The sequence below is a fragment of the Orycteropus afer genome, unplaced genomic scaffold (assembly GCF_000298275.1).
Source record: "Orycteropus afer afer isolate SDZICR_OR568_19922 unplaced genomic scaffold, OryAfe1.0 scaffold00176, whole genome shotgun sequence".
Lineage (NCBI taxonomy): Eukaryota > Metazoa > Chordata > Mammalia > Tubulidentata > Orycteropodidae > Orycteropus > Orycteropus afer.
In genome coordinates this window covers 4,598,530-4,611,354 of record NW_006921763.1, presented here as the reverse complement: position 1 = coordinate 4,611,354, position 12,825 = coordinate 4,598,530, and the positions used below count along the sequence as shown (strand labels likewise).

Here is a 12,825-nt window from a genome sequence, read left to right as displayed (position 1 = left end):
ATATATATATATATATATATCCATTGCTAAAGTATCTGGAACTTCATCAAGTACTTATTAACATCATCACTATTTGTGATAGTCTAATATTAAAACACTATGCACTTTTATTTTTTCAGCTTGTCAAAAATACAGGAATATCCATTTTATGCCTAATCATCTAGCAAGTCAAAGTCTGACATAGAAACAAGGCAGCTCACTTTAGATAACTACTACTGACACTCATTTTCTCCAGAACAGTTTAAGGAACTGATAATGCTTTCCTTTTTTTCAAAGTAAACAATAGGAGATGCTGGCAACTTCCCTGTGATGACTCTTTTGGTATATACACATCTCTATTGTCTTGCTTAATTCTCTTATTAGGAACATTTGCATTAAAAAAAGTAAAAACAATAACAGTATCTAACGTATTAAGCATTTGCCAAGATATTGTACTAAATGTTTTACCTATACTGTCACATTCATACTCCAAAACACATCTCAAACCCATCCACTTCTCTCCATCCTATTGCTAACTACACGGCCCAACTACAACCTTATTGCCTAGATAACTAACTACCTTAGTCCAATGATCTCCTTATTCAGACTCTCTTCCTTTTCCAAATCATTCTTCACACAGTAGTCAGAGTGATATTATAAAAACATTAACTTTTTTTTTTTTTTTAAATAAACCCATGCCTTGAAAGGCCCTGATAGCTCTCAAATCTCAATGAGAGTTGTAATATCATGGCATGTATTCTGAACTGTATTTTTTAATAAATCTTACCCCCCCCAAAAAAAAAGGCAACACTAAAAAGGCATTTTTCTGTGCAACTTTCTTTTAAAATGTATTTTAAATGGTATGTCACAAACCTATAATAAATGTACCATAATCTATTTTCCAGGAGCTCTGATGGCATAGTGCCTAAGGCATTTGACTGCTAACCAGAATGCTGGTGGTTCAAAACCACCAGCCACTCCTTAGAAGGAAGGTTGGGCAATCTACTTCCATAGTGATACTGCCCCAGAAACCCAGAGGGGTTGCTATGAGTCATATTCGACTCCACGGCAGAGTGTGTGTGTGTGTGTGTGTGTGTGTGTGAGAATCTATATTCATTTCCAAGTTTTCCTAACTATAATTAAGATGAAACCAAAACAACCAAACCCAATGCCACTGAGTTGACTTCAACTCACAGCAACCCTATAGGACAGGGTAGAACTGCTCCATAGGGTTTCCAGGGCTGTAAATCTCTATAGAAGTAGACCACCTCATCTTTCTCCCATGGAACAGAGGGTGGGTTTAAATCCCAACCTTCTGGTTAGCAGCCAAATGCTTTAACCACTATGCCACTGGAGTGCTATAATTAAGTTACCAATTTAATTACCAGAGTAATTAAGTTACCAACTTTTTATTACTGTGAATATCAATAATGTGATTATTTCTCTAAGGTAAATTCCTTTACATGGAATTAGTAGATCAAAGGGCATAAACCTTTTAAAGTTTTTTATAAAATAAGAAGAATAAGTGATCTCCAAAAACTGTTCAAGTATGTATTTCCAATTAGCAGTAAGAGAGGTCCTGCTTTCTTTCATACACCCTCAATATGGAATTATCTTCATTATGAAAATCTTAGTCAATATGACAGGCAATGAGTAGCAAATCCTTTAAATTTACTTTCCTATGCTTATTAGTTGAGTTTGGAACATTTGTGTTTTTTTATTGGCCACTTGTACTCCTTTATAAACTCCCTTTTGATTTCCTCTCCCCATTTTTCTACTGGCATATATGTGGTTTATAAGAATTCTTTCTAAACTGAACACATTAATTCTATAACTGCATTGTTGAATACAGTAGCTACAGTCTACTGAGCACTAAAATGTGACTGATCCTAACTGAGACGTGCTATAATTGTAAAACACACTCTGCATTTTGAAAACTTATTACAAAATAAGAATATAAAATACCTCATTAATTTTTATATTGATTATAAATCAAAATATTTTAATATATTGGGTATAATACATTATTAATTTCACCTGTTTCTTTTTACCTTTTTAAATATGGCTACTAAACCAAACCAAAACCCACTGCCATGGGTTGATTTAGACTCATAGTGACCCTATATAGAACTGCCCCATATGGTTTCCAACGCTGTAGATCTTCACGGAAGCAGACTGCCTCATCTTTCTCCTGCAGAGCAGTTGGTGGGATGGGACTGCCGACATTTTAATTAGTAGTCAAATGATGTAACCCCTGCACCACCAGAGTTCCTTTATATGGCCTCTGAAAAAAACAAAACCAAACCCACTGCCATTGAGTCAATTCCAATTCACAGCAACCCCCACCGGGTTTCCGAGGCTATAAATCTTTATAGAAGTAGATTGCCACATCTTCCTTCTGCAGGGTAGCTGCTGGGTTTGAACTGCCAACCTTCTGGATAGCAGCCAAATGCCGTAAGTACTACACCACCAGCGCTCCTTTAATATGGCTACTAGAAAACTTAAAATTAACACTCATGGCTCACATTTTTATTTTGGAAAGCACTGCTCTAGAATATTGTCTTCCTTTTCGCTATTTAGCATGAGTCTGTCATACAGGAGTTTCTCATTCTTGTTATCATTGTTATGTGCCATCGAGTAGGACCTGACTCATAGAGACCCCTCCTTGGGTTTCCGAGGCCGTATCACTGCAGAAGTAGATTGCCCCATCTTCCTTCCGAGGAGAGGCTGGTGGGTTTGAACCGCCAGCCTTCTGGTTAGCAGTCAAGTGCCTTAGCCACTATGCTACCAGAGCTCCCAGTGAAAACATATATATATATTTAAATTTTTTGTAGTAATAAGCATTCCAAAGGACTCTAGAGTCATTCTTACTTGTAAGATAGGTAATTACTACGTGTTTCACAGATGGACAAGACAATTTTCAAGGTGACAGCTATAAAGAATAGGGATTATAAATGACACTATTTTAATTCTTTTTTTTTTTTTTTACCAATGCTTAAAGGACAATTTAGACCAAATTTAATAGCCACTACATTTAAGGGGAAGGAGCCCTGGTCGCACAGTGGTTAAGTGCTTAGCTGCCAACTGAAAGGATGGTGGCTTGAACCCACCAATAACTCGGTAGGAGAAAGATGTGTCAGTCTGCTTCCATAAAGATTACAGCCTTGGAAACCTTAAGGACAGTTCTACTGTCTTACAGGGTCTCATGAGTTGGATTCAACTCACCAGAATCAGGTTTAGTTTGGTTTTGGTACTTTTACATGTAGAATGTCAAAAATGCTTGGTCTAACAACAGATGGATCATGATCAAAAACAAAAAAAGACCATGGAAAAGAACTTCAAATTCTTAGATTCCAGACTTACTAGGTCCACTGAGACTGAAGGAACCCATAAAATTGTTGCAATGAGATATTCTTTAAACGTTTAACCAAACTATCCCTGTACTAAGTTTAGCTCACTTAGTAAGGAGCAAATGCCTCGAGTATTATGCTCCCTTAAAAAATTATATATTATAAGGGCAAACTGACAACAGTAAATATACAGGACAGATGAGCAGACTAGGGTAACAGTGAGTCTAAGTTAAAGGTGATAAAACAATTTGAGTAGAAATACTGAGACTGTTGATACCAAGCAAAGAATGTAACCAATGTTGCTAAACCTTACCCAGAGAAATTGCTGAATGGGTGCATGAGTTCTTCTACACGTTTTTCCCTAAAATATTACAAACTGCTTGGTCAATACGAATAATTATTGTAAAATCATGGAGATTTTGGATTACAGACCAGCAGAATGATACATTTTATTCTTAAGGGAACCAGGTATACTGTCAATGTGGAAAAATGAAAAAGTTGTACTTTTCCATCACTACCAGAAAGACCAAAGAATCAAGCCAGATCAGCTGCCAAGAGTAGATTCTGAATCAAGATGACCCTGTGTGTTCCAGAGTAGAACTGTGCTCCACAGGGTTTTCAATGGTTGTGATCTTTCAGAAGTAAATCACCAGGTCTTTCTTCTGCAAACAAATGACAGGACTACATGCTAACTGATTTGCACAAAGGAGTTACTATGGCTTAAAATTACTTATGAACTTGAATGAATGGACCTTCCAACTTCTATAGGGAAGTCACATACATGCTACCAGTTTCTTTATATATGATTTTGGGGCCAAATTTCTGTCAATATTCTTTGCATCCTGAAGAATCTAAAGGATTAGAGTAGGGATGATTTGGTTCTGTCTCTTCTCTTATTGTTCCCATCAGTTCTCGGCGTCAGGCTTGACAGCCTCTGCTGCTTTGAGAGCAAAAAAGAGGTAAGCCTGATTAGGACACAGATGTTTAATGTTATTTTGGAAACTTGAACAATTTTAATCAATTCAAGAAAGAATTTTGAGGGAGGAGGATGAAAATCATCGTCAACCACCTTTTCTGGACTACAACGCCTTCTCACCAGCTTTTTAAAGGATTGTGCAACAAAACTGAAGAGTTTTTCGGTCCAAAACCAGGCTCATTCAATGATTGTGGGATGGTCATAGCTTTATACTTCATCAGAAAGACCCATGAATGTTGAGTTGCACCCTCCTTCCTACTTTTCAGGAAATTTAACAAGTTGGGAGTATGAGGAAAGGCACAGGGCAAGAAAATCTACTTAGCCAAAAGTGCTCAATGAAGGTGAGTCAGAGAACTCAAAAGATTCTAGAACTCTGTGAAGTCCGTATCTCCCACAGGCTGTGGGTCACCGCCCCGCACGGCGATGCACATGAAACGTTTGGTGATACAAGGCTTCTTAAGTCCAACCTAGGTCGCAAGCAGCACCGGGGGACTTGCCAGGGCCATAGGCAGGATCGAGGTAAAGAAGGCCCGTCAGGAACCCCTCGGCTGGGCGGGCTGAACCACTAAGGCGGAGGTCCGCGGGGAAGGTTCCCGGGTTGAGGAAGGCGAGGCATCAAGCCTGGCCTGGCTTTCCAGACAGGTTTCCGCGGAGGCGCGGCTGGTGTAGGACACTCACCCTGACGGTCGCAGGAGCTGCGGGCCGCCGCCCTGCAGCCCAGACGGAGCCGGCACCAAAAGGACCAGCTACATCTGTGGGCCGCAGAGGCGGCGGCCAAGCCTGGTAACATCCTGGCCGGGCGAAGGCTGGTACCCGGACACCACCTCCTGCCTCCGCGCCGGCACCGGCACCAACTACCTCCATAGACTAAATACCCACGGCCACAGACGCCTGCGCCGCCCCCGGCGGCCTGAGCGACCCGGAAATGTTAACGTCACACCACCACCCACCCCACCCCCCGCGGAGGGAGCGGAAGTTACGTAAAGCGCTGGCGCGACCCGCGAAGCCTTTTCTTAGTTGACCCAGCGGGGAAAAGGGATAAAGTGGGCGCAGGTGAAATTTAGTCACCGTCTTGTCTTTTTCCAGAGCTATTTCTTTTGTGCCTGTTGGACGTCATCCCACAAATTCTTTGCATCTGAATGGCCAGAAAAGCCCTGAGAAAATTGACGTTTCGAGGTTCTATCTACTGTTTTGTTTTTCTCCTGGCTCTATGCGTGGGCCATGGTGTTAGAACTGAAAGGAAAAACGAGAAGGAAGAACAATGAGTATGTATTCTCAGCCTCTCCCCGGAGCCGACCTGGATCACCCCCACGAGGAGGCTACGTTATTCTGTGAACCTCCATTACAGCACATCATTTTCCTCCTTGTAATACCTTCGTCTTAGTTATCTTTTGCTGCTGTATTAGAACAACTATAAATGAGTGGCTTTAATGAATTTATTTTCTCAGTTTTGTTGTTGTTAGGTGCCGTGGAGTGGGCTCCCCCTCATAGCGAGTCTGTGTGCCATAGAACAAAACACTGCCGGGTCCTGCGCCAGTCTCAAAATGTTGGCTATACCTGAGCCCGTCGTTGCAGGCACTGTATCAATCCATCTGGTTGAAAGCCTTCCCCTTTTTGGCTGACCCTCCACTTTGCCAAGCATGATAACGTCCAGGGAATGTCCCTTCTGACAAATGACCACGTAGGTGAGACTAAGTCTGGCCATTCTCTCTTCCAAGGAGCATTCTAGGTGCACTTCAGGACAGATCTCTTCCTTCTTCTGGCAGTCCATGGTACTTTGAGTATTCTTTGACAAGACCACAATTCGAAAGCATCAATTCTTCTTCTGTCTTCGTTATTCATGGTCCAGCTGTCACATGCATATGAGGTGAATGAAAATACCATGGCTTGGGTCAGTCACACCTTATAGTCTTCAAAAAGACAACTATGATCTTCAACACTTTAAAGAGGTCTTTGGCAGCAGATTTGCCCAGTGCAATACAACATCTGATTTCTTGACTGCTGCTTCCATTGGCGTTGATTGCATGATACCTGTATGTAAATATCCATTAGCTGTTAATTCTTTCTAAGCAAAAGAGAATGGCTAACTTAATGCTTTGAATTCTTAAAGTGGTCCATGATTTCAACTATCATTTTTATTCAAGATGAATCAGAGTTTCTTGCGTTTTAGTTTTATTTTGTACAACAGGATTTTTATTTTTGTATTCTTAGAGAAAGGTTTATCCTTTCTGTCATAAGAAACTTTTCTTAAATTTTTTTGCTAGATTGTTAAAGTAATTTTAGTTACAAGCTACAAGGTGGGTGGAACACAATGCTGGTGCATAGCAGAGTCTTGTGTGTCAGTTTTTTCCTACCCACCTTTCCTCTAGTATAGTTGAGGAGTAATTTGACTTGACGTGGACCCTGTATTAGTTTTTATAAACTTCCAGTAGCTTTGACTTGCCAAATATGTTTGAAGAGAATAAAGTAGATTAGGTCATTTTATCTTATTTAGCCCTCAGAATACTGTTATCACATAACAGTCTCCACGAACTTGGATTAAAACACTTGCACTTTGTCATGATGTTATCATGTAATCTTTTACATCAACATTTGCATCCTATACCTGCCCTGCTGGATCATCTTCAGTTTTCCCCAAGTGCTAAATATAAGGTAGTGTCAGTTTTAGAGCTCCTTGAGGGGAATATCCTTGGACCCTAAATTCTTTGAGAATTCTCATCCTTACCAAGACACTTTGCTTTTATGCACCATTTGAGACACATTGAGCAGCTGCCTGCATGTACAAAATAAGTAACAATCCAGCATCATGGAGCTGATTTTCTATTGCAAGAGACATATTAAAAACTAAACACACAGATCATTTTAAATAGTGAAGTTCTTATTAGTTATAGTAAGATCATTTACTAACTGCCAGGCACTTTACATGCATTAGCTTATTCATAACATTTTAGCAAATTATCCATGAGGAAACTAGGGCACCAAGAGTTTGTTCTTAAAAACACTCTTTAAGTCAGTGGGTTTGGTCCTTTCAGAGAGGTCTTTCAAAACTTCAATGACAATGCAATCCTTCATTGTTTTCTGAAATACAGGTCAAAAAAGACATTCCATAGATTCATTTACATTATTGGAGATGTGAACAAGTCAAATTGCCTGAGTTTTATGAGGATTGGTGATATAAATAGATGCCTAAATACAGGGAAGTATTAGGTCAGATAGATGGAAATAGAAGTAGGAAAGAGGTGAAGTGTCATCTGATTACCACAACTCTAAAGAAGTTCCAACATCTTTTGGAAATTTGCTTCTAAAATTATTCCATGGTTATGTCTTATTTGTAGTTTGGAGGGAATAATAATTCTGATCATGAGACAAGCTTGGCTGGTTATCTGGGAAACAGCCCATGATAAGAAGTTAGTGGCTTGATCATGATATTTACCAAGAACACAGAATTTTTAACACAGATTAATTTGTTGGCTTCATGTTCTTTTTTCCATGTCTACTGGAAATGTTTGACATTTTTCCATGTCCCCTGGAACACTTCAAGAAGAAATGGCTTATGCACAGATAAAAGGGAGATGTACACTCCCTGCTGTACAACCATAGTTAGAAGGTATCATGTCTGCACAGACACATTTTGGGTGTATAGGCAAACTTCTTTTGCATTAAGCAAGAATCAAAAACAATCTTCTGAAATGTGATGGTGATAGAGTTTCTGGCCAGGATGCTAATCCTCATCTCTATTTCTCAGAGAAGTTGAGTGATTTTCTCAAGATAACTCAGCAAGCATGTGATAAAGCATAGGATCTGACTCTTGGCCCTCTGGCTCAAATCTGCATGTATGTGCTTGAGTGAGTGTTACAGGGGAGGGGCACTGGCAGGGTGTTCTGGTTACCTAGTACCGCTCTGACAGATATATACCACAAATGGGATGGCCTGAAGAAACAGGAGTTTATTCTTACAATTTGAAAGCTTTAAGTCCAAGTTCAAAGTGCCAGGCTCTAGGGGCTGGGTGAAAACCCCTCAACCTTTTGGGCTTTAGCTCTGCCTCATGCTCCCAGCCCACTGAAGCTAGAGGCAGGTATCTCTTCACTCAGGCAGCTAGTGGCTGCTGAGGCTAACAAGCCCAAGGTTGACAAAATGGTACAGTCCCGATGTTACCAAACCACACGGCAGGCCATTGATTCAAGTCCATTGAAAGTCCCAGGGTCGTCAGAGCATAGCAGGCTGCTAAACAACTCAGCTACATGTAAGGCTCAAGTATGCCATAAGCTAGAGATCGTTCCCAAAACTGCTGCTTATATACGGGAAGCTGACCACATACCTAAAGGCAGCTACTCAGCTGCTCACAGTAGATACCACCATAGAGCTGATTGCCACTCTCATCATGGGGAATACTATATCCAGCTACCTAGCCAACCTGACACACAAACTTAACACCACACAGAGTTTGATTGTTGTTATGAATTTTCCCTCACATTATTCTTTCTATGAGATTAGTTGTTTTGGCCCTTTCCCCTCACAATTGTTGTGTGAAAGGCATGTAATGCTCCAGTATAATTAAATTTAGCTTCACCTTGACACTTCTAGCCAAGAATGAAAACAAGAATGAGTTCTCCAATGATGATCATATTCCTGGGTCCTAGTTCTCATTCAACTTGTCCTCGTTTCTTCAATAACACCCACTTCTGCAATTCACCTGTTGTTGTTTGCCGTCCAGTCGGCCCCCGACTCATAGCGACCCCTCCTTGGGTTTCCCCTCCTTGGGTTTCCGAGGCAGTATCACTACAGAAGTAGGATTGCCCAACCTTCCTTCCGAGGAGTGGCTGGTGGGTTTGAACCGCCTTAGGCACTATGCTACCAGAGCTCCTGCAATAAAAAAGTAATCCTTCCCCCCTTTTCTCAGAGATTAGTGAACAAGACAAGGATTATAGCTGGGAAAACCAAATTACTTAAACATTCCTGGAGGCAAGAGACTGAACTGTTTGATAGCATTTATCCTTGAGAAAAATAAACTGGGAACTGAAAACAGTATTTAGTTTCAGGGGACAGCAGCATTTTTAAAGTTAGTCAATGTAACTTCTTTCCAACAAAAATATAAGTTTTTATTGAAGTATAATCCTTAGAAAAACATACAAACTTTATGGGCACAACTCTAAGAAGTTTCACTAACTGGTACTATCTTGCCTTTTTATATTAATCATTAATGGTGGGTGTTTTAGTAATCTAGTGCTGCTATAACAGAAATACCACAGAGGGATGCCTTTAACAAACAAATTTATTTCACACAGTTTAGGAGGCTAGAAGTCCAAATTCAGGAGCCAGCTCTAGGCAAAGGCTTTCTCTTGAGGCTCCGGAGGAAGTTCCTTGTCTCTTCTGAGCTTCTGCTCCTGTGCAGTCTCCAAGCAGCTTGGTATCTCTCCTCCCACATTTCTGCTTCTCTGGCTTGCTTGTTTAATTTCTTTTTTATCTCAAAACACTAAGATGTAAAACACTAATCCTGTCTAATTCACATAACAAAGACAACCCATTCCCAAACAGGATTATACCCACAGGCATGGAGGCTAGGATTTACAACATATGTATTGGGGGGACACAATTCAATCCATCACAGTGGGTATGGAGTGGTATGCCATTGTAATTTTTAACTTGCATTTTCTTGATGATAAATGAAATTGAATGCTGTAACCCACCCCATGCTCTCACAGCTCCTGCAATTAGTACCTTTCCATGGTAACTCCCTTTAAATTGTTTGGAACCAGAAGTTGAAGCAGGAGACAAAAGTATACCATTTCCTACCAGATTTGGCCCACAGAGCATGCAAAGAAGACTCCAGCTTTTCCTAAAATGACCAACTGACATATCCCCCTCCAAAACGCCCCCACCAATCATGCTAAAGCCTCCATTTTTAGCACACATGAAGTATGACAACTGCGCATGCACTTGCATCACCCTGAAAATTCCTATGCATCAGCTCTCCTAGAATTTCAGTGAATATGTGTAATCTCCCTTTTCAAACCCCATAAAGCTGTAAACCAGTTACTTCAGGGAGTCAAATTTGAGGGGAATCCCTCCTGACTCCTTCCCTGCTGTTGTTCTTGTTATGTGCCATCAAGTTAGACTCGACTCATAGCGACCCCTCCTTGGGTTTCTGGGGCAGTATCACTACAGAAGTGGATTGCCCCATCTTCCTTCCCAGGAGTAGCTGGTGGGTTTGAACTGCCAGCCTTCTGGTTAGCAGTCAAGTGCCTTAGGCACTATGCTACCAGAGCTCCTCGACTCCTTCTCTAGCGCTATGTAAATAAAAAGCTACTTTCTCACACTCAAAGGCAGTGTCCAGATTCTGTCCTTGCCAGACAGTGACCCTCCTTGGGGTCCTCCCCTTATACAACACATTTTCAAATATATATTGATGTGGTGAAATGAGTTAGTTTATGTGTCCTTGCAGTGTAGTAAATTACTTTGTGTGGCTTTTCTACCCATAAGTCTTTGTAAACTCCAAGATGGGATTTGCTATGAGCAACTGAGGAGCTCCTGATTGCTGAAGGTGTCCACCTGGAGTATTTCTGTTGGGAGTGGCACAAAACAATGTTCTGGGAGGTGCCCACTCTCTCTCAGGTGCTTAGAGTTCTGATGCTATGATTGGCTAGTTTGACCACCCTGCCGGGCTCAAAAGGAGGCCTCCTAGAGGCAGAACGCTCTCTGACTGCTGGTGGAGGAAGACGTCCTGCCGAAAGAGACACGTGCTGCTGGGAAAGAGACGCAAGAGACATGCATTGCTGAGTGAGACACCGAGGGACCAGCACTGTTGGGAAAGAGACTGTGAGAAACTGTTGGCTGAGGGACGGTGGGCTGGGAGAGAGACTGAGCGTTCTTCCTGAACTTGAGTTGTAGCCTGGTGCTTCCCTAATAAACCCCGTAATCCGTGAGTTCTGTGTGGCCACTGCAGCGAATTACTGAACCCAGGAGACAGGTGGTGGGTGCTTTGGGAGGAACGGTTGGTGAAAGGGCTGGAGGGAGGCAGCATGTCTGGCCTTGCAGTAATAGGCCTTGGGTTACTGCTGGTAATCCTGTCTTCCTCTTGTGGGATTAGAGGAGGTCAGAACATGTGGCCTCCTTGCCATTTTTGCAGTCCTTTTGCCTTGGATCTTTGGAAAAACACCTTGAGAGATTTTCCCCCTAAGTCCTGAGGAGCTCCTAGTTTTCTACCCTAGAGGGTTTGTTACTTTTGTCCAGTTTGATTGACATTTCCCAGGTAAACTGTAAACAGCTGGGTTTGATACTTTTTGGCTCCTCCTGAGCTGCAGTCTGCCCTGTGATTCTCACTTTCCTAGCAGGGATGAAGTGACTTATGGCCTACTGAGAAGGGATTGGGGGATCCCTGTTCCTGCTGGGAGTACATTGCCTTGAAATTGACAAGGAGTTGTGTGTATAAATAGCCAACCTCACAGAGGATTTTCAGACAGAAAGAAGCAGAAAGCCCAAGGAATAAAGAAGAGAGAAGCAGACAGAGAGGAAGCAAAGAACCTCACAAAGAGCTGTAATATGGGACAAGAGCTGTAACACTGAAGGGGAAGAGCCAGCAGCAACAGGCCCAGAAGAGGCCTAGCAGCAGAGCCGGTGGCAACGGGCCCAGAAGGGGCCCTGTGGCAGAATCAGTGGTGACAGATGTCAGGGCCAAGAGGAGTTTGTCCTGAGGTAGCTGACAGAAGCCTGTCCGCAGGGGTCTGAGAGAAGACCTGCATGGCTGAGAGGAGCTAAGAGGGCTGTCCTGCTCTGCAGAAGGGAGACTGCTTACATCTTCCCAATCCGGATCCTGAGGTATAGCCTGATTCTGACCCTAGGTTGTATCCTGTTGCTTCCTTGATAAGCCACTTAAGTATGGTCTATGGATTCTGTGTGCCCATTACAAAAGATTATCGAACCCAGCAAAGAAGTAGAGCGCTATGGGGAGGATGGCAGGTGTCAGAATTGGTGAAAAAGTTAAGAGAGTGAAAGTATGTCTGACCTCAACCTCACAGGGATCAGCCTTGGGCTGATCTTGATTCATATTCTCTCTTCTGAAGTTAGCTACTACTACTACTCTTAAAATTTGTTATTTGGAGTCTTCTTTTGCAATATGCCTGTTCAAGACTTTTGCTCACCTTTCTATTAGGTTGTGTTTTTCTTGACTTGTATGAGTTCTTTATATATTCTGGAAATGAGTCCTTTGTAGATTGTATGTATCACAAATATCTTCTCCCACTCTGTAGGTTGTCTTATAATTCTCTTGATGGTGTCTTTTGATGAAGTACATTCTTAATATATCTATTATCAAAGTAGTTTTTATCTTTTTTTTTTTTTCAGTTGTTTTGTGGCTTTATGGTATCCTTTCTTTGTGTTCTAATAAATCTATGCTATTCTGTGGTGCTTGAAAAGTTTTGGGGTATCTTCAAGAAAAGAAGACTGACATCTCCATCACTATTTACATAGTGATGGAGCTTTCAAGACCTTCATTTGCTGATGTGGCACCACTCAAATTGAAGA

At 41.6% G+C, this 12,825-nt stretch overlaps 1 protein-coding gene across 1 annotated transcript in view; it reads right to left on the bottom strand.

Annotated features, from left to right (window-relative positions):
* The window catches only part of SLC30A9 (solute carrier family 30 member 9), a 176,653-nt gene extending 171,558 nt beyond the window's left edge, over window positions 1-5,095 (bottom strand). The window contains exon 1 of the mRNA XM_007947175.1: window positions 4,984-5,095. Within this exon, the coding sequence (XP_007945366.1) occupies window positions 4,984-5,095 (112 nt within the window). The remainder of the gene's footprint in view (window positions 1-4,983) is intronic.
* Between the last annotated feature and the right edge of the window lie 7,730 nt (window positions 5,096-12,825).